Below are 24,652 nucleotides of genomic sequence, written 5' to 3'. Positions count from 1 at the left end.
GCAACCCTCTCACTACCTAAATGTGTTCACCATCCCCAAAGCTCTCAGAACCCCATTGTTTTAGGGTTTTTATGGAGACCCCAGTACATGGCATGATTGATTAAGTCATTGACCATTGGTGATTAAGTCAATCTTCAACTCTTCTCCCCTTCCTTGAGGCTGAGGAGTAGAGCTGAAATTTCCAACCTTAAAATGACCGTGCTTCCTCTGACAACCAGCCCCCATCCTCCAAGAGTCACCGCAAAAGCAGAAAATCAGGTATGGTTAAAGAGAACTTACTATGAAAAACAAAAAACAATTCCTCTTACCCCTGTCAGTCAGGAAATGCCAAGGGTTTTTAGAAGCTGTATGCCAGGAATCAGGGGCAGAAGTGAAATAAATTCCTTTTGTCATGCAAGTTAGGATAAATGAAAATTAACATTTAAACACACCTACATAATAATAGATACTAGAAGGAGTTCACTGCTGTTCTTATCCTGTAATACTTTTTGCTTCAGTGTCTCACACAAATTTGATGCTGTTTCACTGCTGCTGCTGTTTACTTTCCGTGTTATAAGGATCCAGACTATTAAACTCAATTTGTGTGCCTGATTTAATGTGGTAAACAAGGTTTTTTGAGATTCATTTCACCTATAAATAAAGATTGATTGTGACTTGTTAACAGTTCCCTGTGAGACCTTGAATGGAACTTTGATTTTCCAAAGACCTTGCTGGGGTGTGAGAGGTGGTGGGATTTTTTTCCTTCACTCTGAAGATTTGCTGGAATAACAATAGACAGATTAACAGGAGAAAAGGCATACACATTTAAACTGCACAGATAAGTCACTAGAGAGTAATTATCCAATAACCCAGTGATGTTCCAAAACTTGTTTATACCTCTTTAGAGGGGAGAAGGACAAAGGATGTAGGTAATTCTGAGGAATAATAAGTGATTTAAGGAAGATGAATAAATGCAGGAGACAGAAATTAGCTTATAAATAATTTTCTTTGGAAACTGGATGGATCAGAACATATGATAGGTTGCAGGAGAATGGCAATTGTCTTGTGCAGATAGTCTTGCAGGTAATTTCTTGGACGTGCCCTCAGAAAAAGATGAAAACTTGTCTGGGTGTTAGTGAAAGACTTTAATTCTCACATCTCAGTGGTTAATCTTTCCTGATTATTGAATAAGATTCTCAGGGAGGGAGTTTAAGACAATTTCATTTCTTTTGGAGAAGGCTTCCTCAATTCCAGTGAGTCCCTGTGCCTGGGGTAAGGTAGGGGGTGAACAAGAAAAGTCTAGAAAGTCCTTTGTTCTGAGGCAGCTTCTAAGGTCTTCCAATTCCTTTCAGCTCAAAGGTGCTCAGCATGCCAAAGATTATCCCCCAAAACCCAAAGGCCGAATGTTTTCCCTGATAAGTAGAGAATGATATATAATGGGGGTGGAGGTGTGGGGAGTGAGAGAAGAATGGGCGAACTTTAGATTATGTAGAAGGAAATGAGAGGGAGGGGTATGAAAAATGGTGAAATGAGACAGACATCATTACCCTATGTACATATATGATTACACACAGATGGTAGGAATCTACATCATGTACAAACATAGAAACAAAATGATATACCCCATTTGTGTACAATGAATCAAAATGCAGTCTGTAAAAAATTTTTAAAAAATAATAATTTAAAAAAATTATACTTTGGGGTATGGCATTCTGAGCTCCAACATCCCTAAGAGCCTCCCCTATATTCTGAGTTATTTGAATGCTAATGAATTCATCACACAGTATTCTTGCCACTGCATATCCTATCAGGGAGGTTGCCAGGCATGATACCAGTTCAGGAATCTGGTTCTTTGCAATTAGCAGCGAGTGGTGAAAAGGAACGTTAGAGTCTACCAGTAATGAGCTGAGTGGAGGGGCATCTTCTTGTGATAAGAATGTGGAGTACAGAAGTACAAGTAAGAAATGGTAGGAAAGATGGGAAAAGGGTAAGTAGAACAGGAGACAGAAGAAGAGAGTGTTCACAGCCATGGGAAACTAAAGCAGGAAGCTACCAGAGGTATGAAAAGATGTGAACAGCTGTAACAAAAGCACCTCATGGTAAATACCAATTTCCAAAGTCACTTTTATTTAAAACACTCATACATGGTGTAATCTGTACCATGAAGGTGGCACCATTAGCCACATTTTACAAATAAAGAAGCTGAGGCAGAGATGTTAAATAACATGCCAAGATCTTACTACTAAGAAGAGGTGGCCAGGATTACACCACTATGTTGCATTTCTTTTTTAAAATTTTTTTAGTTGTAGATGGACACAATGCCTTTATTATTATTTGTGTGTGTGTGTGTGTGTGTGTGTGTGTGTGTGTGTGGTGCTGGGGATCGAACCCAGGGCTTTGGGCTTGCAAGGCAAGCACTCTACCGACAGAGCTATCTCCCCAGCCTGCCTTTATCTTATTAATGTATTTTTATGTGGTGCTGAGAACCAAACCTAGTGTCTCACATGTGCTAGGCAAGCATTCTAACACTAAGGTATAGCCCTAGCCCCTGCTGCATCTCTTAATTTAGAAATTTTCTGTATGTATCTCTGTCAGTGCTACTAGAAGAAAAAGTAGACCCAAATTTTCACCATGTTGGCCTATGATCTGACTTCATTAACAAGACCCCTAAAATGCAAGAAGTTAAAATCAAGAATCAATAAATGGGATAGACTCAAAATAAAAAACTTCTTTTCATCCAAAGAAATAATGTGAAAAGAGAGCCTGCAGATTGGGAGAAAACCTTTAACACATGCACCTCAGATAAAGCATTAATCTCTAGGATCTATAAAGAATTCAAAAAACTTAATAAAAAAAAATCCCCCAAATAATCCGATCAATAAATAGATTAAGGAACTGAGCAGACACTTCACAGAAGATATACAATCGATCAATAAATATATGAAAAAATGTTCAACGTCTCTAGCAATTAGAAGAATGCAAATCAAAACTACTTTAAGATTTCATCTCACTCCAATCAGAATGGCAATTACCAAGAACACAAGCAGCAATAAATATTGGTGAGGACGTGGGGAAAAAGGTACACTCATACATTGCTGTTGGGAATGCAAAATGTTGCAAACATTATGGAAAGCAGTATGGAGATTCCTCAGAAAACTTGAAATGGAACCACCATTTAACCCAGTTATCCCACTCCTCAGTTTATACCCAAAGGACTTAATATCAACATACTGCACATGACACAGTCACATCAATGTTTATAGCAGCTCAATTCACCATAGCTAAAATATGGGACCAACCTAGATGCCCTTCAACAGATGAACGGATAAAGAAAATGTGGTATATCTATATGATGGAATATTACTCCGTTTTAAAGAAGAATGAAATTATGGCATTTGTTGGTAAATGGAGTTAGAGAATATCATGCTAAGTGAAATAAGCCAAACCCAAAAAATCAAAGGCAGAATGTTTTCTCTAATATGTGGATGCTAATTCACAATAAGGGTGTGGGGGGATAAGGAAGAATAGAGTTACCTTATATTAGGCAAAAAGGAGTGAAGGGAGGGGAAGAGGTATGGGGGTAGGAATGATAGTAGAGTGAAACAGACATTGTTACCTCTTGTACATATATGACTGCATGACTAATGTGATCTTATAATATGTATAATCAGAACAATGAGAGATTACACTCCATTTATGTATGATCTATAAAAATGTATAAATGCATTCTAAATAAATAAATGAGTATTAAAAATAATAAAACATAAAGTTAGTGAAATTTCCAAAAACAAATTAAATTCTGTTCCTTGATCATGCTAGGCCTCAGTATCCTCATCTATAAAATAGGCACAATAATACCTACTTCATAGAGTTATGATGAAGAATAAATTAAAACTTTATGGCATTTAGAATAATTTCTAATACATGGTAGTCAGTATTGATAGTTCTCCTCCTCCTTTGCCCCCTTTTTATTGTTATTGTCATATTTTTTGTTATTTTTTACAATGGTTTGGATGTGGTCTATCCCCAAAGTTTCATGTACTGGAAGCTTGGTACCTAGTCTTGTGATATTTGAGGTAGTAGAGTTTTAAAAAAATTCTTTTTTAGTTATACATGACAGTAGACTCTATTTTGATATATTTATACAAACATGGAATGTATTTTATTCTAATTAGGATCCCAGTCTTGCAGATGTACACGATGTCGAGATTCACTGTGGTGTATTCATATATTTATGTACATAGGAAAGTTATGTCAGATTAATTTCAATATCTTTCCTATTCCTACTCCCCCTCCCTTCCCTCCATTCCCCTCTGTCTAATCTTCTATTCTTTCCCCTCCCCACCTTGTTGTGAGTTAGCATCCACATATCAGAAAGAATATTCGATCTTTGGCTTTTTGGGATTGGTTTATTTCACTTAGCATGATAGTTTCTAGATCCATCCATTTACAGGCAAATGTCATAAAGTCATTCTTCTTTATGGCTAATATTCCATTGTGTATATAAACCACATTTTCTTTATCCATTCTCGTCTGTTGAAGAGCACCTAGGTTGGTTCCAAAGCTTAGCTGGATTAGTCCCCTTGAGAACGGTTTGTTATAAGTGAGTGTGGCAGGGCCTCTGACCCCCTTCTCTGCATGTGCCACTCTTACACGTGTTTCCACCATTGTGAGGCCATCACTAGAGTGGAGCAGATGCTCGAGCCATGTTCTGAACCTACAGAACTGTGAGCTAAATAAACTACCACTCTTCAAAAAGTACCCAGCCTCAGGTATTCTGCTATAACAACACAAAATACACTAAAACATTCCTATTGTTCCACAGTCTTAAAGAACTCAAAATTTGTCATTATTTGTCATTTTGCAAATGAAAGCTCTATTACACCTAGTGGAGAATATTTAAAAAATACTTTGGGAGGAAATATTTTTCATGATCTTAAAACACAGGAGGGATTTCTACATGTTTTACTGAGGAGAAAAAGTTTCTCAATGAAAAGTGATATGACATCCTCCTTTTCACTTTTTATTTGACTGTTTTTCAGCAGATTAATTTAAATGTTCTTTACATTACAGTTAATTGAAAAATTGAAATTGATTTTAATGGAAACGCCACCATTTGATTTGGAAGACCAAAATATAATACAATACCAAGGATCAATTCTACAACTTCAGGAGCTCCTTCATCTTAAGTTTAACAAAGCCACAGAAATACTTCTCAGAGTATGTGTGAATTTTCCTTATAATATTAACTTCTATAAAAATTAAAATTTTATACTATACAATAAAATAATTCAGTGTTTTTCTTAAAATATTAAAAGGTTATGGAAAAATCAGTGATAACTTAAAGCACACATATTTATCCAGATATAGCAACTATTAACATTTTTAAAAATATTTTTTAGTTGTCAATGGATTTTTATTTTATTTATTTATTTATATGTGGTGCTAAGAATTGAACCAAGGTCCTCACACATGCCAGGCAAGTGCTTTACCACTGAGCTACAACCCCAGCCCAACTGTTAACATTTTTAAAGAAATAAAATATCATCCATATAACTAAAGTCAATTTTCTGATACTTGCCAAAGCTTACTAAGTTCACCATGAAAATAAGTTCACAAAACAATATTAGAAATTCACTCTAAGTAAATCAGTTGACACAAAATCACAAGTATTATTATTCTATTTTTCTCCAACTTTTTATTTTGAAAATACTATATTTGAACATGAAATGTAAAGAGTAGTTCCATGAATCCCCATATGCTATGTAGATTTTGTCTTTACTGAGCTATAATTGATATATTAAAAAATCAATAATATTTAAATGTCTGATAGTATTTGCTTTATCTCTATATTTTCTTTACCATTTAAAAATTGTTATTATTACATTTCATCCCCAAATAACACTAATAACCATAATTGTTTTACCTAAGAAAACTAATAATTTCATAATTCTCATGTTCAACATTCTATAATTTCCCACGAATGGCTTTTATAGCTATTTTGTTTTAGTTTGTTTTTTAAAGGAGAATAATCTACAGTCATACATTGGTTTAGGTCCTTTGTACTCCCCTTTTATTGTTTTTCCTTTTATTTAGAACACAGTCCTTTGTATCAGTTTGGTGGAATATTTTATAATTTTTAAAAATACTGCAAAGAAACCTTTCACTAAATATCTTTTACTAAGCTTATTGTTAGCATTATTATTCATATTATAATTCTGTACCTGTTATGTGTGTTGTAGGACAAAAGAGGTGAGCAAATATGTATTGATTACTAGTAATAAAGATAAAGATTCTTATCTTAAAAGAGGTACAGTATATTTTCCAATCTTTTATATAACATCAAATTTGAAATAGAAATATCAGTATGAAGTAAATTTTATTGCATAAAAAGTAACTAGGAGAACTGGAGATATAGCAGAGCATTTACCTAGAATGCAGGAGGCTCTAGGTTCAATCCCTAGCACTTAAAAAAAAAAAAAAGAACCAAGACTAATTGTAGTAAATAGCTAATTCCAAGTCTGGAGCAGGAAAAGTAAAAGATGAGGCTGCATTACCTTATTATGCTAGATAGCAAGCAAACACTTAAGAGATTAAAGGGGTCATATCAAAGAGACAGGGACCAGCTTAAAAGGGGTCTCACTGGCCAAAACTGGAATAATTTAATAGCAGAAAGAATAATGACTATAGTAAATTATGACACATTGAATAAATAAAAATCTGTGAATCTGTGGTGATCCTTCAAAAAGAGCAATGGGATGGGAGATGAACAATTGTTCATAGAGGAATACCATCCAAGTAAAAATGGAAAGATCAGTTAGAAAAATGACCATTTTCCAATCCCCAATGTTATAACTGATTGAGATAAGGATCCTTAAGAGCTACCTAAATGACAATGTGAAAAGCTGTTAAGGGACACGTTATTCTCATAGTACCAAAGTATTGGACCTCAGATTACTAAGCAATCAGAAAAAACAAAACGAATATATTTTGCAGCAAGGGAGATATTAACCAAATGATTGAGTTTTATCATTAATAGTTGGACATCAGTTGTATCCTGCTTGGATGGAGTATGAGGAACATGATATAACTTTCTTTATGATGCCTTTAAAAAATTGTTCTTTTTAGTTATACATGACAGAAAAATATATTTTGATATATAAGCATGGAATATATCTTATTCTAATTAGGATCCCAGTCTTGTGGAGGTACATGATGTTGAGATATGACATTTTTTTTTTTTTTTTTTTGCTGAAAGTGTTTGATCTGAATTGTTTAATCCCTAGACTTTCCAGTGCACAAAAAAGTAAATGGGATAGAGGAGTAAGTTAAACAATATCATGAGAAAATAATCATGTAAATCTACAGTTTAGAACAATTCTGAGAAACTATTCTGGATTCTTCAAAAAGTTAATGTTACAGAAAACAATAAGTGTGGAGGAATAATCACTTTTTAAAATAAATTAGCAACAAGTACAGTTTGTAAAACTTCAAGTTTTTGTACTATAGCCATACACTATATATTGACTTATTTAACCCCTTTATGACAGTGTATTTCTTGAGCAGTAGACACTCAAACTATATTAGTCTTTAAAATTCTTGAGATCATCTCTAAGTGTTTAATGTTAGATGATAAGCATTGGAGTAGCAAAACAGTTGATTGATCTGGATTTCATGAACTAGATATTGTGCTTTCTAGACTGTGTGTTTGTGATAGGCTGACCACAGTTTACATCTTAATAAGGGACAGAGAAAGAAGCATGTATAAATTTCAAATGAAAAGTCAAGATTCTGATGTTAAAATTAAAAAGGGTAACTCAATAGTCATCCTAGATGCTACCTGGGAATAAAGGATCACTGTTGTTTTCTGTTGTTGTTGTTTTGTTTTTTGTTTTTTGCAGTGCTGGGGATCAAACTCAGAGCCTTGCGCACACTAGGCAAGTACTCTCCCACTGAGCTACACATCCGGTCCTTTAGGAACAATTTTAATTATTAGACACCTTAAGAAAAACTGAGTAGAAAAAGGAGAGGTATATTTAATTACATAAATATTTGCATCCTTAGGAGAAATTTTTTAATTCCTTGTCATTTTTATTGAAACTTCTTTGTACTAAGGTTATTCTTTTAGTTAATTAATGAAGGGAATCTAATACATAAATGATGAAAGAACTGGTCTAAGTTGTATAATTTAGTAGGACTCTGGACATATATGTGTTTCCTCCTCCTCCTCCTCTCCCTATGCCTCTTCTTCCTCCTTCTTTTTTTCCTTACAGCAAGCTAGTACTTTAGCAGATTTGGACAGTGGGAATATGGAAAAAGTCATTCAAGATGAAAATGTTACCTTATATGTGTGGGCAAACCTGAAGAAGAATCCAAGGTAACTGGATGGGTAATATTTTCCCTATAGATAGAGTCACATCATCACTGGCAGGCCTCTTGCATAACAGCATGGTATACTTTGAAGTATATTAGGAAGTCAGTCAACTGGAGTTGTAAATGGCTAAGTAACTTGCCATTTACCCTAGGCAAATTACTTAGCCTGTTGAGCTTCAGTACATCATCAGTAAAATAATACCTCTATAACTTGACTTACTAGTTGACGTGCTTGAGGATTAAGCATCAATGCATATAAAAAGTATGACATAGTATCTACTGTAGATATACTATCAATAAATGTTGGGTTTCCCCACTTTTTTTTATTTACCTAAGCCCCCTCGTCCCAAGAGTACATGTGGTGAGTACTTTCTACGTGGCAATATGGAACATTCAAAAACACGTATTTATCTTTTTAAAATGTTAAAAGTAATAGATTTTCACATTGGTTATTTTTTAGATAATTTTTAATGTTTCCCCAAGTACTTTCAACGAAGAAACATCTTTCTGAGGAATGATAGTGATGATGACAAATTCCTGATCACTTGATTGCTGCTTGGTATTAAACATTTCAAATTAATGGAGTTAGTGTGGCAGTGAATTAATTGAGTATATGACTATAAATTTCAGAAATTATCAGAATAGAAGTTAGAAGCCTTGGGTTCTGGTTCCAGCTCTGAAAAGACTAATAGTATGAAAATAAACTTTTTTTTGAAGAAAGGAGCAAAATATTCCTTAAGTTCCACTCACTACAAAATACTGTGATTAAATCTAATCAGAGAAAGTATGTAACCTGCTTTTGGAAAATATGTCAGATATAGAAGAGTGAAGGAAATTAATCTGTATAGTTCTATAGGAATAAAGATAAAACAAATAGATCTGTATTCATTACCCAGGTTTAAGAAGAGAATTAGGTGGTATCTTTTAGTACAATAAGGAATAGTGGAGGGAGGACAAGTTTGTTTTATTGATGATGGTGGGGTAATGGTATAAAGATGATGAATTTGATGCTGGATTTAAAGTAGTATGAGATATCAAAGTGAAAGTGGTTGAAAGTGCTGAGAGAAATCTAAGGTGGAGTATGTTTTGAGGAGTCATCAATAATGAACCAGTGGTTCTTAATTTTTTTGGAGGTCATAGATTTTTTTTTAACATCAAATAATTATATATGTTCACACATATAGAAGAGCATATTTTGACCTATTGAAGTTTATTCAGAGATTCCTCTCCCCCCGCCCATGCCAGGAAAAGTAAAACTTATGTTAAATACTCCTGATAATATAAACAGAAATTGAGGTCACAGAAACAATACCATCCAGGGAGTATGTATAGAGGGAGCAGAGACGAGAACCTAGGGTGGAGCATAGAGTAATGCCAACATTTTAACAATGATTAGGAAGGAAATACACAGGAGACTGAAGGTGCTGCTGGAAGTGAGGGAGTTGGGTGTGGGGTTATAGATCAAGAGGGTGTTTGAGAAGGACAGCATCAGCAATTGGGTCCAAATGCTGCCAATAAAACAGGTATGATTGGGACTCAAAATGGCAGCAAAATGGAAATGGAGAGAAATGCTGCTTAAGAATAAATTTGAAATATACCTGGAATTCCCTGGTATCTCATCTTTCTTGTTAAAATGAATTATTAACAGGTACAAAAGTGTCAAATTTGCTGGAACACAAATTGGATTTGAAATTCCAAGGATATTGGCAACAAGTGACATTGCTCTCCGTCTCCTACATACTCACTATGATCATGTTACTCCACTGCACTTTGTTCGAACAGAACAAGAAAACAGTCTCCTAATGACTGAGGCTGCCACAGATGAAGCCAAGACTAGAGAATCCAAGACTAGAGAATCCAAGACGAGAGAATCTAAGACTAGAGAATCTAAGACTATAGAAGTCAAGACTATAGAAGTCAAGACTATAGAAGAACCTGTCAACCGAGAGGATCAGGAGGAGTATAAAGCACAAGCAAGTGACTCTAACTTAAATTATGAGGATGAAACAAAAGTTGAAGAACAAGGTGTTACTGAAGCACAAAGGGTAGGACACATTTAAATGCATATTCTTTTCATTGTTCAATAAGTGTTAATTTCCCTTTGTTCCAAAATTTTTTCTAAACAACTAGAAACTATCTTAAAGTCACTTTCTTGCCAGTGCTTCAATTTTGAATGCACGTTTTCTTTTCTTGCCTTCTGTTAAGAGTCACTATCCATAGTTGAGCTACTGGCTTTCAACAGTCTAAAGTTCTGCACAGGATACTCATTTTTATATTAGGTACACTCCTGGAAAGTTCTGAAGCCATGTAATTTTAGTATATTTTTTATGTAGTTCAAACTCATTCAAGAGAACTTTTCATTGAATACAGACTTGTAGTAAATACTTTCATAAAACTGAAGAATTATCTTAGATTACTCTTGTTTTCTCAGCATTTTGTTTTGAGAATTTTGTAAAGTAAAAATTGATTTTCTTTAAACATTATATTACTCTCTCAAAACTAGCCATCTTTGTCTATATTAGAGCAATTTAATAATCATTGTCCTCTGATTGGTTTCTGCTTTTTTTTCTCTCTTTTTTTTTTACAAACTCGTACATGCATGTAATTGGATTTGTTTATGATTCTCCTTTTTCCCTCCTGTTCTCCCTCTCCTCCTCTGTTAGCCTTCGTCTACTCTACTAGACTTCCTTATTTGTATTTTATTAGTTCTTTTTACTTATACAAAAAGTGAAATTCCCTGTGGTGTGTTCATATGTGCACATAAGATTTTTTAAGAATTCATTCTTCATTACCTCCCCTTTCCCATCCCTCCATTCTGCCTCTCAATCTCTTTCTTCTACATTACTGATCTTTTCTTTATCTTTAATCTTATCTTGTTCTTTCTTTTCTGTTTCCTTTATTTTACTCTAGCTTCTGTGTATGGTACAAAACTCCCATAGTATTCTGAAAAAGCTAATAGGAATAAGGCTGAAGTATGTAAGTTTTCCACAGAAGCAGAAGAATCCAGTAGTAGTGGTAAAGTACATTATTCCAAGGCAAGAGGGTAGAGTCATCTTCTGAGGAGGAGGTGGGGGTGATAGCCAAAAAGCAGTCCTCCACCTCCAAGCAAGGAGAGAGGGCAGACTTCAGCATTCATTAGTTGGACCTACACCTGCCACAGATGTCAAGCAGTGTGAACTACCTTATGTGATCTGCGTAGATGCAGAGCAAAAATTACTGCATTTGTAAAGACAACAGCTCAGAAAAGGAGGACAAGATAATTAGATGGAATCACAGAGGTGGGAGATGAAAAAATGGTGGGTAAAAGCAGGAAGTTCAACATCTATAACAAATGAAGTACCAGACTTTGAGCTTAGAAAGGATGAGTTTGATGTAATAATGGGCACTTACAACTAACTTTGATTTAAAATGAAATAAATATTAATTCTTTATGAAATTTAAAAATCAGATTAAAAGTTTAAATATAAAAATATGTAAAACTCAAGAACATAATAAAAATATTTGAAGGGAATATAGGAATTTTTTAAAAAATTTTTACTATGAAGGTTTGTCTAATCAGTAAATCATCCAAAACCATGAATGAAAGATTAATTAGATTTCAACATTTTTGTAGCCAAATAAACCTAACTATGAAACAATATATGACAAAGTGTTAATATACTAATATAAAGAATTTGTATAAATCAGAAGAAAATTTCTTAACATAAAATTAAACAAAAGATGTGAGCAGACAGTGGAGCGGGGGCGGGGGGGGAACAGAGCTGGTTGATAAAAATATGAAAACAAACTCAAATAAGGGATAAAAATAGAACCCAAACTATATTGTTTCTTATCAAAATGAGCACGAGAGACTCAGAGGTTTTCACATACAGTTGTTAGCAGTGTAAACTTGTGCAATCCTTATTTTGGCACTATATAAACTAGTAGTTTATAATTAGGAAATAATGGTACATAAATAAAAAATAAACATGTCATGATGTTCTTTGACTTACTTTTTATAGTAGCAAAAATTCCATGGATCAAATTAATTCTAAAATATCCAAATACAAGCAGCTATTCAAAATGAAATAGGTCTTACATGCTTTTATATGGAAAAAAGCCTAGGATGTATTGTTAAAATTTTTTTAAGTTATGGACTCTATTTGAAATATGATTTAGTTTTTGTGAGGAGCAAAAAACACTACTTGTGAGTGAATGTGTAGGAAAAAAAACCTGGAAGGCTTTTCACCAAACTGTTTTGGGGGTGGGGAGAAGCCTGAGAGTAAGGCAGTAGGGTGGTTTATTCTCAGTGATTTTTTTCCTCTGTATACACTTCTGTGTTTTTTATTTTCAATAAGTAAGTACCAAGCAGGCACTTTCCTCACAGGAAATGAAACAGTCTACTTCCTGTTTTGCTTTTAAAGGGGTAAAGTTGACAATTTGCCTGTGCAGCTGCACTTGCACTTTTGCCTCTCATCATTGTGAAAGTTCTTCTTCTCATTACCCTCATCCACTTTACCTACTTCCTCTTGTCTTTCAAGTCTTGCTTAAATTTCACATCTATGAAGGTCTCCTCAGATTAAATTACATGCCCCTCCTCTGTTCTCTTATTATTTTGTGATAATGGTATTAGAATTCTTAAACACTAAAGTATGATCTTGCAGGTAAGAATTTATTGATCAACATCACATTTGCAGTGCATAGATCAGGGCCTGTTAAACGATAAGGGTTCTGTGACTATTTATTGAATGAAGGAAGGAAATGAATGATCCCGATTTCTTGTAAGCACCCTACAGTAGGACGAGCCACCATATCAGGGGATTTAACCCCTTATACTCCCATCACAATGATTCTGTGTTTTAAGGGCACTTAAGACCCTTCCCATTGGAGCTGCATGTGCTGGAGATCATTTCTCTTTCCTTTCAGCTTGTCCATAGGAACCCTCTTCTTGCAGTGACCCAACATAAAACATGGTGAGAAGAGGACCGTTCCCACCATTGTGTGAGCCTCTATTGCTCCTTACATTCCAACTGGGGCTCTTAAATTTGCAGTCATATTTAGGTACAGTGTTTGAATTTGTATTCCTTTAAAATCACAGGCACATGGAAATGCTGTCATTCATAACACTATTTTTGTGTGTAGTAAAAATGCATTCTGTGTAAATTAAAGATTACTCATAAAATGAATAGGCAGATTTACTTCTTGTTTTTTCTTTGTATTCTTTTTTCATATTGTTTTGTTGTTCTGCACTGGAGATTGAACTCAGAGGCACTCTGCCACTAAGCTACATCCCCAACCCATTTCACTTTTTAGTTTGACACAGAGTTTGATTAGGTTGTTCAGGCTGGCTTAGAATTTGCAATTCTCCTACCTTAGCCTCCCAATTTGCTGGGATTACCACTGCACCCAGCTCTATGTTTGAGTTTTAGAGGAAAAGTTTATTTGATTTTACATTTTTTTGTTTACCTCCATAATTTTAGATTGGTATATTTTATAAATATTTCTCAAATCTTTATGTCTTTGAAAACTGATTACAATGCACATGTGGTTTAGTAATACAAAAATTTATGACTTCGGAGACTTGAATTATAATTTACATGAGGTAATTACAAATAACCAATATTTAATACTTGGTTAGCTTAAAAAATTAAATTCTTTACAGTGGAAGAATGTAGGCATGTCGTTTCTTTTTGGGGAGCCTGTTGAGAACTTGGCCACTAGAGGGCTCTTAATACCATGTCTTAGTTAATTTAAATAGGTATTACTAATAATACAGTAGGAGGTATTGTCTTCCCAATTAATAGACCATTAAAAAAAAATTTAGAAAGGCCTAAATTAAGAGTACTTATTTATGAAAATTTAAAAAATAATAATTACCCTCAGAAATAATGATTTAAGGGCTGTATATGATAGAATATATGTCTTTGAACTTTTGAAAAAGTTCAAGTTAAAATTAGTCTTTATCTTTGATACTCTAAATTAAGACAGAGCTTAACATAAATATTATATATAATGTTTACATATTTTATTTGCCAAATATTTACTAAATACTTGCTACAAGGAATTAAGTGTGAGCATGTTTTTCTGGTGGAGAAGAGAAACTGTTAACGTAAATTCTAATGTGTACAATGAGAAAGATTATGCATGAAGCTTAAGAGATAAAATTGAATCCAAATTAAAAACAAGGGAGCAGATTAGAGATTTTCTCTGATAAGATAACATTAATTTAGATAAGAAGGAAAGGAAGATATTCTGGTCAGTACAAAAGGTATGGATACATGAAATAGCCTTAGAGATTTGGGAATTTCTTGGCATCATCATGGATAAATAAAAAATCCATGAGCAGAGTCCATATAAAAAACTTAGTATCAAAGTTCCTTAACATTCAACAACCTTCAACTTTCCACAAATTTACTTTATCAGTGCATTTCTATGATCATAACTTGGACCTTGTTCTTTTTTCTTTACTCAACAAATATTTGTTGAGTGCCTGCTTCTATGTTCTTGGCCCTCAGGAGACAGTGGGGAAAGGACAAGTAAATTTCCTGCTCTCAAAATTTATGTACAATTCAGGAGAAGCCAACAATAAATAAGAAAAATAGAAAATACCAGATACTAATAAATGCCATGAACAGGATTAAAGTGGTGGTGATATATTAGATTGGGTGGTTAGTGAGGGCCTGTCCACTGAGGTAATTTATAAGTTAAGACCCAAATGACAAGAAAAAATTAGCTAATAACTGAGGTGAAAATAGTATTAGGACACAATTAAAATTACTGCAAAAGTTGTCAGGTAGAAATGAGGACCAGGAAGTAGGGCAAAGCGCTGATGTCCTACCAGCAAGGAGGAACATAGTGTGATGAAGTCAGAGAGTAAGGCAGGGCCAGATAGAGCAGGGCCTTGCAGGCCTGCATGAGAAGTTGGGTTTTAATTGTAAACACAACAGGAAGCCATTAAAAGACTAAGTAGAAGAGTGACATGATCAGATGTATGGCTTTGAAAGATGATTCTGGCTGCTGTTAGAGAACAAATTGGGAGAAGCCAGAGTAAAAACCATAGTATCTTGTTTAGTGGTACTGGTAAAACATGAAAAGTCATGGTGGCTTGGGCAAAGGTGACAATAAGTAAAAGTCCTGGGAAAATGGATACATTTGGAATATGTCTTGTAGTTAAAATGAACACATCTTGTCAACTAGGTAGAAGGTGGTACAATGTACTGAGAAGGACAAGAATGGGTGAGCCAGTTCATGGTGGTATTGAAATAAGCTTTGTTTGGGTCATAGTAAGTTTGGGGCATGCAAATGGAAATGCCAAGTACACATTTCCTCGAGAGTTCAGAGGAATGTCAGATGCAACTACCACGAACAAATTTCTTGTGCTGGCTGTGCCCTGCACTTTTGGAGGCAACCAGTGTACAATGTGTGTGGCCTGAAAAGCATTAGTAACTGCAATTTGAGAACATTGGTCTCTAGGCAGTGCTTAAGCCACAGGAATGAACGAGACGTTATCAGATTCAGGATAATCATTGCTTTCATCCAAGTCAAGCAAATAATGCTATATTTTCAAAATTCATCTTTGACTTTTGTCAAGAAATTATTCTGAAGTCTTAGTTAAATTATCTTTCACTGGATTTCAGATCAATGAATGTTTTTATGTAGTTCTTTCAATGAATAATAAAGTTTGAGACATTCTATCATATCTGTAAAGTGTTCAGCGCTGACGTTTTGCAGCTATGCGATATCAGCACCACCTACTTCATTACAGTTGGTGTCAGCAGTCTCCTGTATTCCCTATGGATACTTTTATGATTTTTGTGGCTTTGGATTGGTTTAGTTATGTTTGTGTATTTAAATCTTTTAACTATCTGGAGTTTATTTTAAAATGGGAAGAATGAATCTAAATTTATTTTATTGTGAATCTTAGCCAGCTATCTTAATACATTTACCCTATAAACCTTCTATTGACCTCAAATGCCATATGGTAAATTTCCAAGTAGATTCTAGAATCTATTTTTGGAATCTCTATCTGATTTTCACTAACCTACCTATTCATGAGTCAGATTGTTTTCATAAAAATTCAGATTGCACACATATTAAAAGAATTTATATGATACAACATGAGTGCATTTATCAATTTTCAATGAAAAACTTTTCTGGCGTTCCATGAAGTTCTTCCATATTATAAGCCAATTTCCCTATTTATTGAGCCAAAGTGCCTTTGAAAAGTTATACTTTAGCTACCTTCTCTGCTTCATATTTTATTAACCTTTCCCAGTAATCTTATTTTTTGAAAATGTTATTTACTATAGATTTATTATAAACCTATAAACTTAGTGCAATTCAAGTAAAAATTGCAGTTGGCAGTTGTCAAGTCTAAAGAAACACTTTTGAAGTTTATCTAGAAAAAAATACATGGAAAATAACCAGTTTTGTAAAAGAATCATGATGAAAGAGGCTTCCATTACCAGATATAAATCATGATGAAAATGTGAATAAAGGAGTACTTTTTCAGCTTCAGTGCCAACAAACACAGGAGCTTTATAATGTATAAAACTGTGAAGGATTATATTGTCAACAAATGAGGTCTGAAGTTCAAGTTTTGTTCAGGAGTGTGTTCTGATGACACAGCTGTAAACTTTCCCTCTAAAAGATTCAATAATTGAGTCTGCTGAAATAAACTGTGGACAGATTAACAGGAGAAAAAGCATACATATTAAATGTGCACAGGAGCCAAACAAAATCTGAAACTCAAAGAAGGGCCAAGATGCCAGAAGCTTAAACATTCACCTCACAGGGAAGAGGAAAGTGAGGGAGGTAGGACATTTACGGGGTTGGGAATGATTTTTAGGGGGACGAATGGGACCAAAGTGCAGACAATGGCCTGGAACAAAATTCTTCTTCCTTGACTGATGAAATTTCAGTAAGAGAACAGAGAGCAATTGTGTTCCTTTTTGGCAGATCTGGCCTTTAGGTAGATAAGGGAACTTCACAGAAAAGCCTCTCCCTGAACTTGGGATGGGTGGATGTCAAAGGAAGGTCAGAGGGACTTTTGGTTTTGCAGGAGCTGCTTAGGACTTTCAGTTTCTTTTAGTTCTAAGGGCTCAGTATGCTGAAACATTGAACCTTGGATTATCATTTTTTGAGACTTGTTATTGCAGCTTTCTAAAACAAATTGCCTGAGATAATCCATTTATGAAGAGAAAAGTTATTTTGGCCCTGGTTTAGAGGTTCCAGTTCACAATGGGTGAACTCATTGCTTTTAGGCCTCTGACGGGGGTGCCAGTTGAAAATGGCAAGGAGAGTGTAGCAGAGCAAACTGCTCTCCTCATGGCCAGGAAGCAAAGAGGGAAAGGGGTTAGGGCTCCACAGTCCTCTTTGGGGAAACACTCCAGGACCTAAGGACCATCTAAAATGACCCTCCTTCTGAAGGTCTACAGCAGCATCCAATAGTGTTACCCTGAGGACCAAGCCTTAAAATAAACACATGGACTTATGAGAGACTTCAGCATCTACACAACAGCAGCTCCTACACTGCAACCACAGAAAAACATTCTAGAGTAATCATCAAGGTGAAGGAGCTTCCATGAGACTATAAATTGACAACGATGCTTCCTTCATCAAGAAGTCTAACTTCAAAAGTCAGTTGAGCTTGAGTAATATTAAAATTAAAAAAACTTTTTTAATTATGTGAAGCCATGGGTTAAATTCAGGATTATTCTTTTTATCGTGTGACAACACAGAAGATATTGTTGCATGCCGACATACTGTGGTGATAAAAGGAAAAGTATGTTGAAAAACTCTGAATAATTCCTAATGTTCTTCAAGGTAAAAAGTTTGAAGAACTCTCAAAGTTTGGAAGACAGGAATTAGCCTGACTAACTTGTTGATCTGATATGTGGTATTTTTTAAATTATCTTTTTATTTTGCATATTGATTCATTGTACACGAATGGGGCACATCTTTTTGTTTCTATGGTTGTATAGGAGGTAGATTTTTAATGATGATAATTCTTCCTGTAAGAAATACAACTTGTTTTCTAAAGGTAAATAAAGGCAGCCTACATGACTCACAGGCACCTCAAATCAACATCTCTAAAATTGAATTTATGATTCTTCCCCAACACCTGTCTCTCCTTCTTTTCTTGTTAACTGTTAACATTCTCCACTTATCACCTAAACCACTGGCATCTCTCCCTCTCCTGACATCTATGTTTAATCAATTATGCTGATCTTACCAACACATCTCCTCTCATATGTGCTCCTAGTGGCCCAGATCTCTCCACCCTGGACTTGTAATCCTTACTGAACAGTCCATTCATCAGCTGACCATTGGCATATTCTTTCAAAATGCAAGTTTCTTCATGTTAGTTTTCTATTGAAGGCCTTTTATGATCTCTCCTTTACCCACAAGAGAAATCCTGGTCTTCGGAGGGTATCCAGAGTTCTCCATGAAGTAAGCCCCGCATCTTTCCAGACTCATATGGTTATACTCTCCTAACATGCCTCCTTCCAATCATACCTGACTGAATGGGGTGCTTGGCACCCTCTGTTTTGCCTTATGCCTTTTGCTCACATTTGGAATTCCCTCTTACCATTTTTGGTGAAGCCCTAATTGTCTTTCAATATTTATTTCAAACTTTACCATCTTTAGGTAATGTTTCTTATTTTCAACTACCTGTTTTCTCACAGAATTGGGAAATTGTGGCTCCCTTACCTTCCGTACCTACAAAGTCATGTTATACCTATTTATTTACCTGCTTCCCCAATAAACTGGAAACTTCTTAAGTCAGTTTTTTTTTCTTTTTAATTCCTAATGTCTAGCTATGATTATGCAATTTAGGAGATCTGTAAACATTCCTTGACTAAGTGAGAATTTTCAGAGGCACAATGGAAAGGGTTGGCAGAAAATAATATTAATGCCAATCAAGAGGAAGACAAAATTTGGGCATTAGGCTGATGAGAGTAAGGACAAAGGTAACTGCTAAGTCTGACTTTGTGTATGGTGATTGATGGAGACACACTGGAATTAACAGGCTTGAGTTTCTGGTTAGAATTCTGGCAGAAGGTCATTCTAGTGATGCAGAAATATAGATAGTATCTGAGGTCAAAAGGAATTTTCTGGATATCATATAGTTTTCAAGTATTAGCACACAGCCACCAAATTTCTATAAAAATATTACTCTTATCTAGTGTTTTACCATATGCTGAGTTTTTTAACTCATTATTTTATCCCTCCCATTAAACAGTTATCTCCCTAAGCTTCCATTTCCTTTTCTAGTAGAATTGTTTACAAGATGAGTTACACGTCTAGTACACAGTTAAGTACCAAATATGTTGTTGACTGCTCAGGAATTTGAGGCTTATTATCTTAAATGTCTTGTTCTAGGTCACAGAGGTAACTTACTGGCAGATCAAGACAAAAAATAAGATTATTTGCCCATATGTAATTGGATTATTTGTTTCTTTTTAAAATTGTTTTATTTGTTCTTTTATTTATACATGATAGTGGAATGTACTTTGACATATTATATATACATGGAGTATAACTTCCCATCCTTTTGACTGCAGATGATGTGGAGTTACACTGGTTGTGTATTCATACATGAAATAGGAAAGTAATGTCAGATTCATTCTACTATCTTTCCTATTCCCATCTCCCTCCCTTCCCTACATTCTTCTTTGTCTAATCTATACTAATCTATCCCCCCCCCCCAATTGTGTGTTAGCATCCACATACCAGAGACAACATTCGGCCTTTGGTTTTTTGGAATTGGTTTATTTCACTTAGTGTGATAGTCTCCAGATCCATTCATTTACTGGCAAATTCAATAATTTCATTTTTCTTTATAACTGAGTAATATTCCATTGTGCATATATACCACATTTCCTTTATCCACTTATCTGTTGAAGGGCACCCAGGCTGGTTCTATAGCTTAGCTATTGTGAATTGAGCTGCTATAAATATTGATTTGGCCATGTCATTATAGTACACTGATTTTAAGTCATTTGAATATATATACAAAGGAGTTGTATAACTGGGTCAAATGATGGTTCCATTCCAAGATTTCTGAGGAATCTCCATGCTGCTTTCTACATAGATTGCACCAATTTGCAGTCCCACAAGCAATGTATCAGTGTACCTTTGACCCCACATCCTCACCAACATTTATTGTTACTTGTTTTCTTGATAATTGCCATTCTGACTAGAGTGAGGTAAAATCTCAGTGTAGTTTTAATTTTCGTTTCTCTAATTGTTAGAGATGTTGAACATGTTTTCATATATTTGTTGACTGTATTTCTTCTGTGAAGTGGAGATAAACACTGGGCTCATGGTGCACTATATTTTTAATATGTTTTTGTATGTGATTTACCAGTATTAAGAATTTTTCCATCTATGTTCATCAGGGATATTGGTCTGAAGTGTTCTTTCCTTGATGCCTTTGTCTGATTTTGATATCAGGGTGATACTAGCTTCATAGAATGAATTTGGAAGGGTTTCCTTTTTGATTCATTGTACACAAATGGAGTACATCTTCTCATTTCTGTGGTTGTACACAATGTAGATTCATACCATTCATGTAATCATACATGTACATAGGGTAATGATGTCTGTCTCATTCCACCATTTTTCATACCCACCCCATTTCCCTCTATGTAATCTAAAGTTCCTCCATTCTTCTCTCACCCCTAACCCCCGACCCCCATTATATATTATCATCCACTTGTCTGGGAAAACATTCAGCCTTTGGTCTTTTGGGTTTGGCTTATTTCACTTAGCATGATATTCTCCAATTCCATCCATTTATCTGCAAATGCCATAAGGCATGTATGTGGGGAAAAAGGCACACTTTTACATTGCAGGTGGAGTTGCAAATTGGTGTAGCCACTTTGGAAGGTTGGTAGGCTTTTGATGGCATCTTCCCTTTCATTGCTTGAAATTGATCTGTGTAAATTTTCTATATACTTCTGATTCAATTTGTTTTGGTCATATGTCCCTAGAAATTTGTCAGTGTCTTCAAGATTTTATATTTTATTAGAGTATAAAAATTTTTAATTTTTATATTGGACATTTAAATTTGAAAATAATACTGAAGTCATTTTAAAGAATAAGATTTTTGTTAGTTGATAACTGAAAATGACCAGTTTTAAATTAACTTTAAAAAATTTTATTTGTTCTAATTTGTTTTATATGACAGAATGCATTTATACATTTTATATGACAGAATGATTTATACAGATCATACATAAAAGGAGAGTGTAATCTCTCATTGTTCTGATTATACATATTGTAGGATCATGTCGGTCATGCAGTCATATGTGTACATGAGGTAATAATATCTGTTTCACTCCACTATCATTTCTATCCCCATATCCCTTCCCCTCCCTTCACTCCCTTTTACCTAATATAAGGTAACTCTACTCTGCTTTATCCCCCCCCTCCCCTTATTGTGAATTAGCATCCACATATCAGAGAAAACATTTGGCCTTTGGTTTTTTGGGTTTGGCTTATTTCCCTTAGCATGATGTTTTCTAACTCCATCCATTTACCAACAAATGCCATAATTTCATTCTTCTTTAAAACTGAGTAATATTCCATCATGTTGACATACCACATTTTCTTTATCCATTCATCTGTCGAAGGGTATCTAGGTTGGTTCCATATTTTAGCTATGGTGAATTAAAGCTGTCATAAACATTGATGTGACTGAGTCACTGTAATATGCTAATTTTAAGTCCTTTAGGTATAAACCGAGGAGAGGGATAACTGGGTCAAATGGTGGTTCCATTCCAAGTTTCTGAGGAATCACCATACTGCTTTCCAGACTGGTTGCATTATTTTGCATTTCCACCAGAAATGTGTGAGTGTACCTTTTTCCCCATGTCCTTGCCAACATTTATTGTTGCTTGTGTTCTCAACAACTGTCATTCTGATAGTTGCTTATCATCATCTGTATTTCAGTAGTGTTCATTGTGATAGTTCCTTTTTTATCATGAATTTAGTAATTTGAGTTTTCTTTCCTCTTCATTAGCTTGGCTAAGGGTTTATCAATTTTATTTATTTTTCAAAGAACCAACTTTTTGTTTTGTCTTTTTTTGTTTTAATTTTATTGATTTCAGCTCTGATTTTAATTATTTCCTGTCTTCTATTGCTTTTGGTGTTGATTTGTTCTTCTTCTTCTTCTAGGGCTTTGAGATGTAATGTTAGATTATTTATTTGTTGACTTTCTACTTTTTTAATGAATGAGCTCAATGCAATGAACTTTCCTCTTAGCACTGGCTTCATAGTGTTCCAGAGATTTTGATATGTTGTATCACTATTCTCACTTACTTCTAAGTACTTTTTATTTCATTGCTGATTTTTTCTGGTATCCATTGGATTTAATAGTATATTATTTAGTTTCCAAATGTTAGAATGCTTCTATTTTTTATCATTCATTTCTAATTTCATTCTATTATGTTGTGACAGAATACAAAGCATTATCTTTTTTTTTTTTTTTTTTTTTTTTTTTGTATTTACTAAGAGTTGCTTTGTGGACTAAGATATGGTCTGTTTTAGAGAAGAATCCATGTGCTGCTGAGAAAAACATGTGTCCAGTCCTTGATGGATGAAATATTCTATATATGTTTAAATTAGTAATTGTATTTTTTAATTCTATAGTATCTTTATCTAGTTTTTGTTTGGAGGATCTATCCAGTGGTGAGAGAGGTGTGTTAAAGTCACCCAGTATTATGGTGTTGTGGTCTATTTGATTCTTGAAATTGAGAAGGGTTTTTTTGATGTATGTAGATGATCCATTGTTTGGAGGATAAATATTTATGATTGTTTTGTCTTGTCCTTTTTATAATTCCCTTTAGCAGAATGAAATGTTCTTTTTCCCTTCTGATTAATTTTGGTTTGAAGTCTACTTTATCTGATATGAGGATAGAGATCCCTGCTTGTTTATAAGATTCATGTGAATGATGTTTTTTTCCCATCCTTTTAACCTTCAGTTTGTGTTGAGTCTTTTGGAGACAGCATATAGTTGGGTCTTGTTTTTAATCCCATCTGCCAGTCTGTGTCTTTTGATTGATGAGTTTAGCCCTTTTACATTCAATGCTAGTTTTGAGAAATGATTTTTATTCCCTGCCATTTTGATTTATTTCTGTTTTTTAATATGAATTAGTTTCTGCTTTGATTGTCTGTTCTTCTAGTGTAGTTCTTCCCTTGCTGTTTTTCACATTTCTTTTTTTTTTTCATGAAATATTTTATTGAGCATACTTTATAGTACAGATTTTCTAGTTGTGAATTTTTTTAAACTTTTGTTTATCATGAAAGGTTTTTATTTCATTGATTGTGAAGTTTAATTTTGCTGGATTTAGAATTCTTGGCTGACATTCATTTTCTTTTAGAGTTTGATATATATTATTCCAAGACCTCCTAACTTTGAGGGTAAGGGTTGAGAAATTAGCTGAGATCCAGATAGGTTTTCCTCTAAATGTTACCTGTCATTTTTCTATGGCAGCTTGGGCAGATCTATTGCAATTTTGTTTATTTGGGTTTCTGTAAGCCTCCTTTATCTGATTTTCCATTTCATTCTTTAGGTTTGGGAAATTCTGATATTATTTCATTGAAAAACTTGTGCATTCCTTTGGTTTGTGTCACCAATCCTCCATCTATCCTGATAAATCATAAATTTGGTCTTTTTAGGTTATCCCATATTTCTTGGAAGTTCTATTCACAGTTTCTTAACATCTTTTGTCCATGGTCAACTTTATTTTCAGGATTGTATATTTTGTCTTCATTGCCTGAAATTCTGTCTTCCAGGTGATCTAGTCTGTTGGTGATGCTTCCAATTGAATTTTTAATTTGGTTTATTGATTTCTTCATCTTGAGGATTTGTCTAGTTCCTTTTCAAAATCTCTATCTCTTTATTAAAGTGATATTTTACTTCCTGTATTTTCTCTTTGATTTCTCTCCTTATATCGTCCTTTACCTCACAGGTGAATTTAACTATGTACATTATAACCTCTTTCTCTGACATTTCTTCCACTGTAGTGTGAATGGATTCTGTTCTTGGAGTATCTTTGTTTGGGGGCAATTTGTTTCTCTCTTTTTCATCTGTTTGTACATCTGTTGTTTGTACATCTGTTATTCTAAGAGCATGGATCCGATGCAGTAGAGTTTCTACCCTATAGACTTATCATGTCCCAGAAGGTTTCCATACCTCACCATTTAGGAGGAGACAAATAATAGCAACAACCAATGTAAACAACATACAACATTAAACCAAATAGTTCCTACTATAATGTCTACAGTGATAACTGCCATAATAAACAGAAAT

At 34.4% G+C, this 24,652-nt stretch overlaps 1 protein-coding gene across 10 annotated transcripts in view; it reads left to right on the top strand.

Moving 5' to 3' along the window:
* The window catches only part of DNAI7 (dynein axonemal intermediate chain 7), an 81,091-nt gene that overhangs the window by 32,085 nt on the left and 24,354 nt on the right, over positions 1-24,652 (top strand). For all 10 annotated transcript variants that reach the window (XM_079139356.1, XM_079139357.1, XM_079139355.1 and 7 more), the window contains 3 exons: positions 5,053-5,199; positions 8,253-8,356; positions 10,001-10,397. In XM_079139356.1, coding sequence (XP_078995482.1) covers positions 5,053-5,199; positions 8,253-8,356; positions 10,001-10,397 — 648 coding nt within the window. The remainder of the gene's footprint in view (positions 1-5,052; positions 5,200-8,252; positions 8,357-10,000; positions 10,398-24,652) is intronic.

Source organism: Sciurus vulgaris (genome assembly GCF_902686455.1).
Source record: "Sciurus vulgaris genome assembly, chromosome: 5".
NCBI lineage: Eukaryota > Metazoa > Chordata > Mammalia > Rodentia > Sciuridae > Sciurus > Sciurus vulgaris.
The sequence above is the reverse complement of the archived record's forward strand: the minus strand, read 5'-3'. Positions and strand labels throughout refer to the sequence as shown.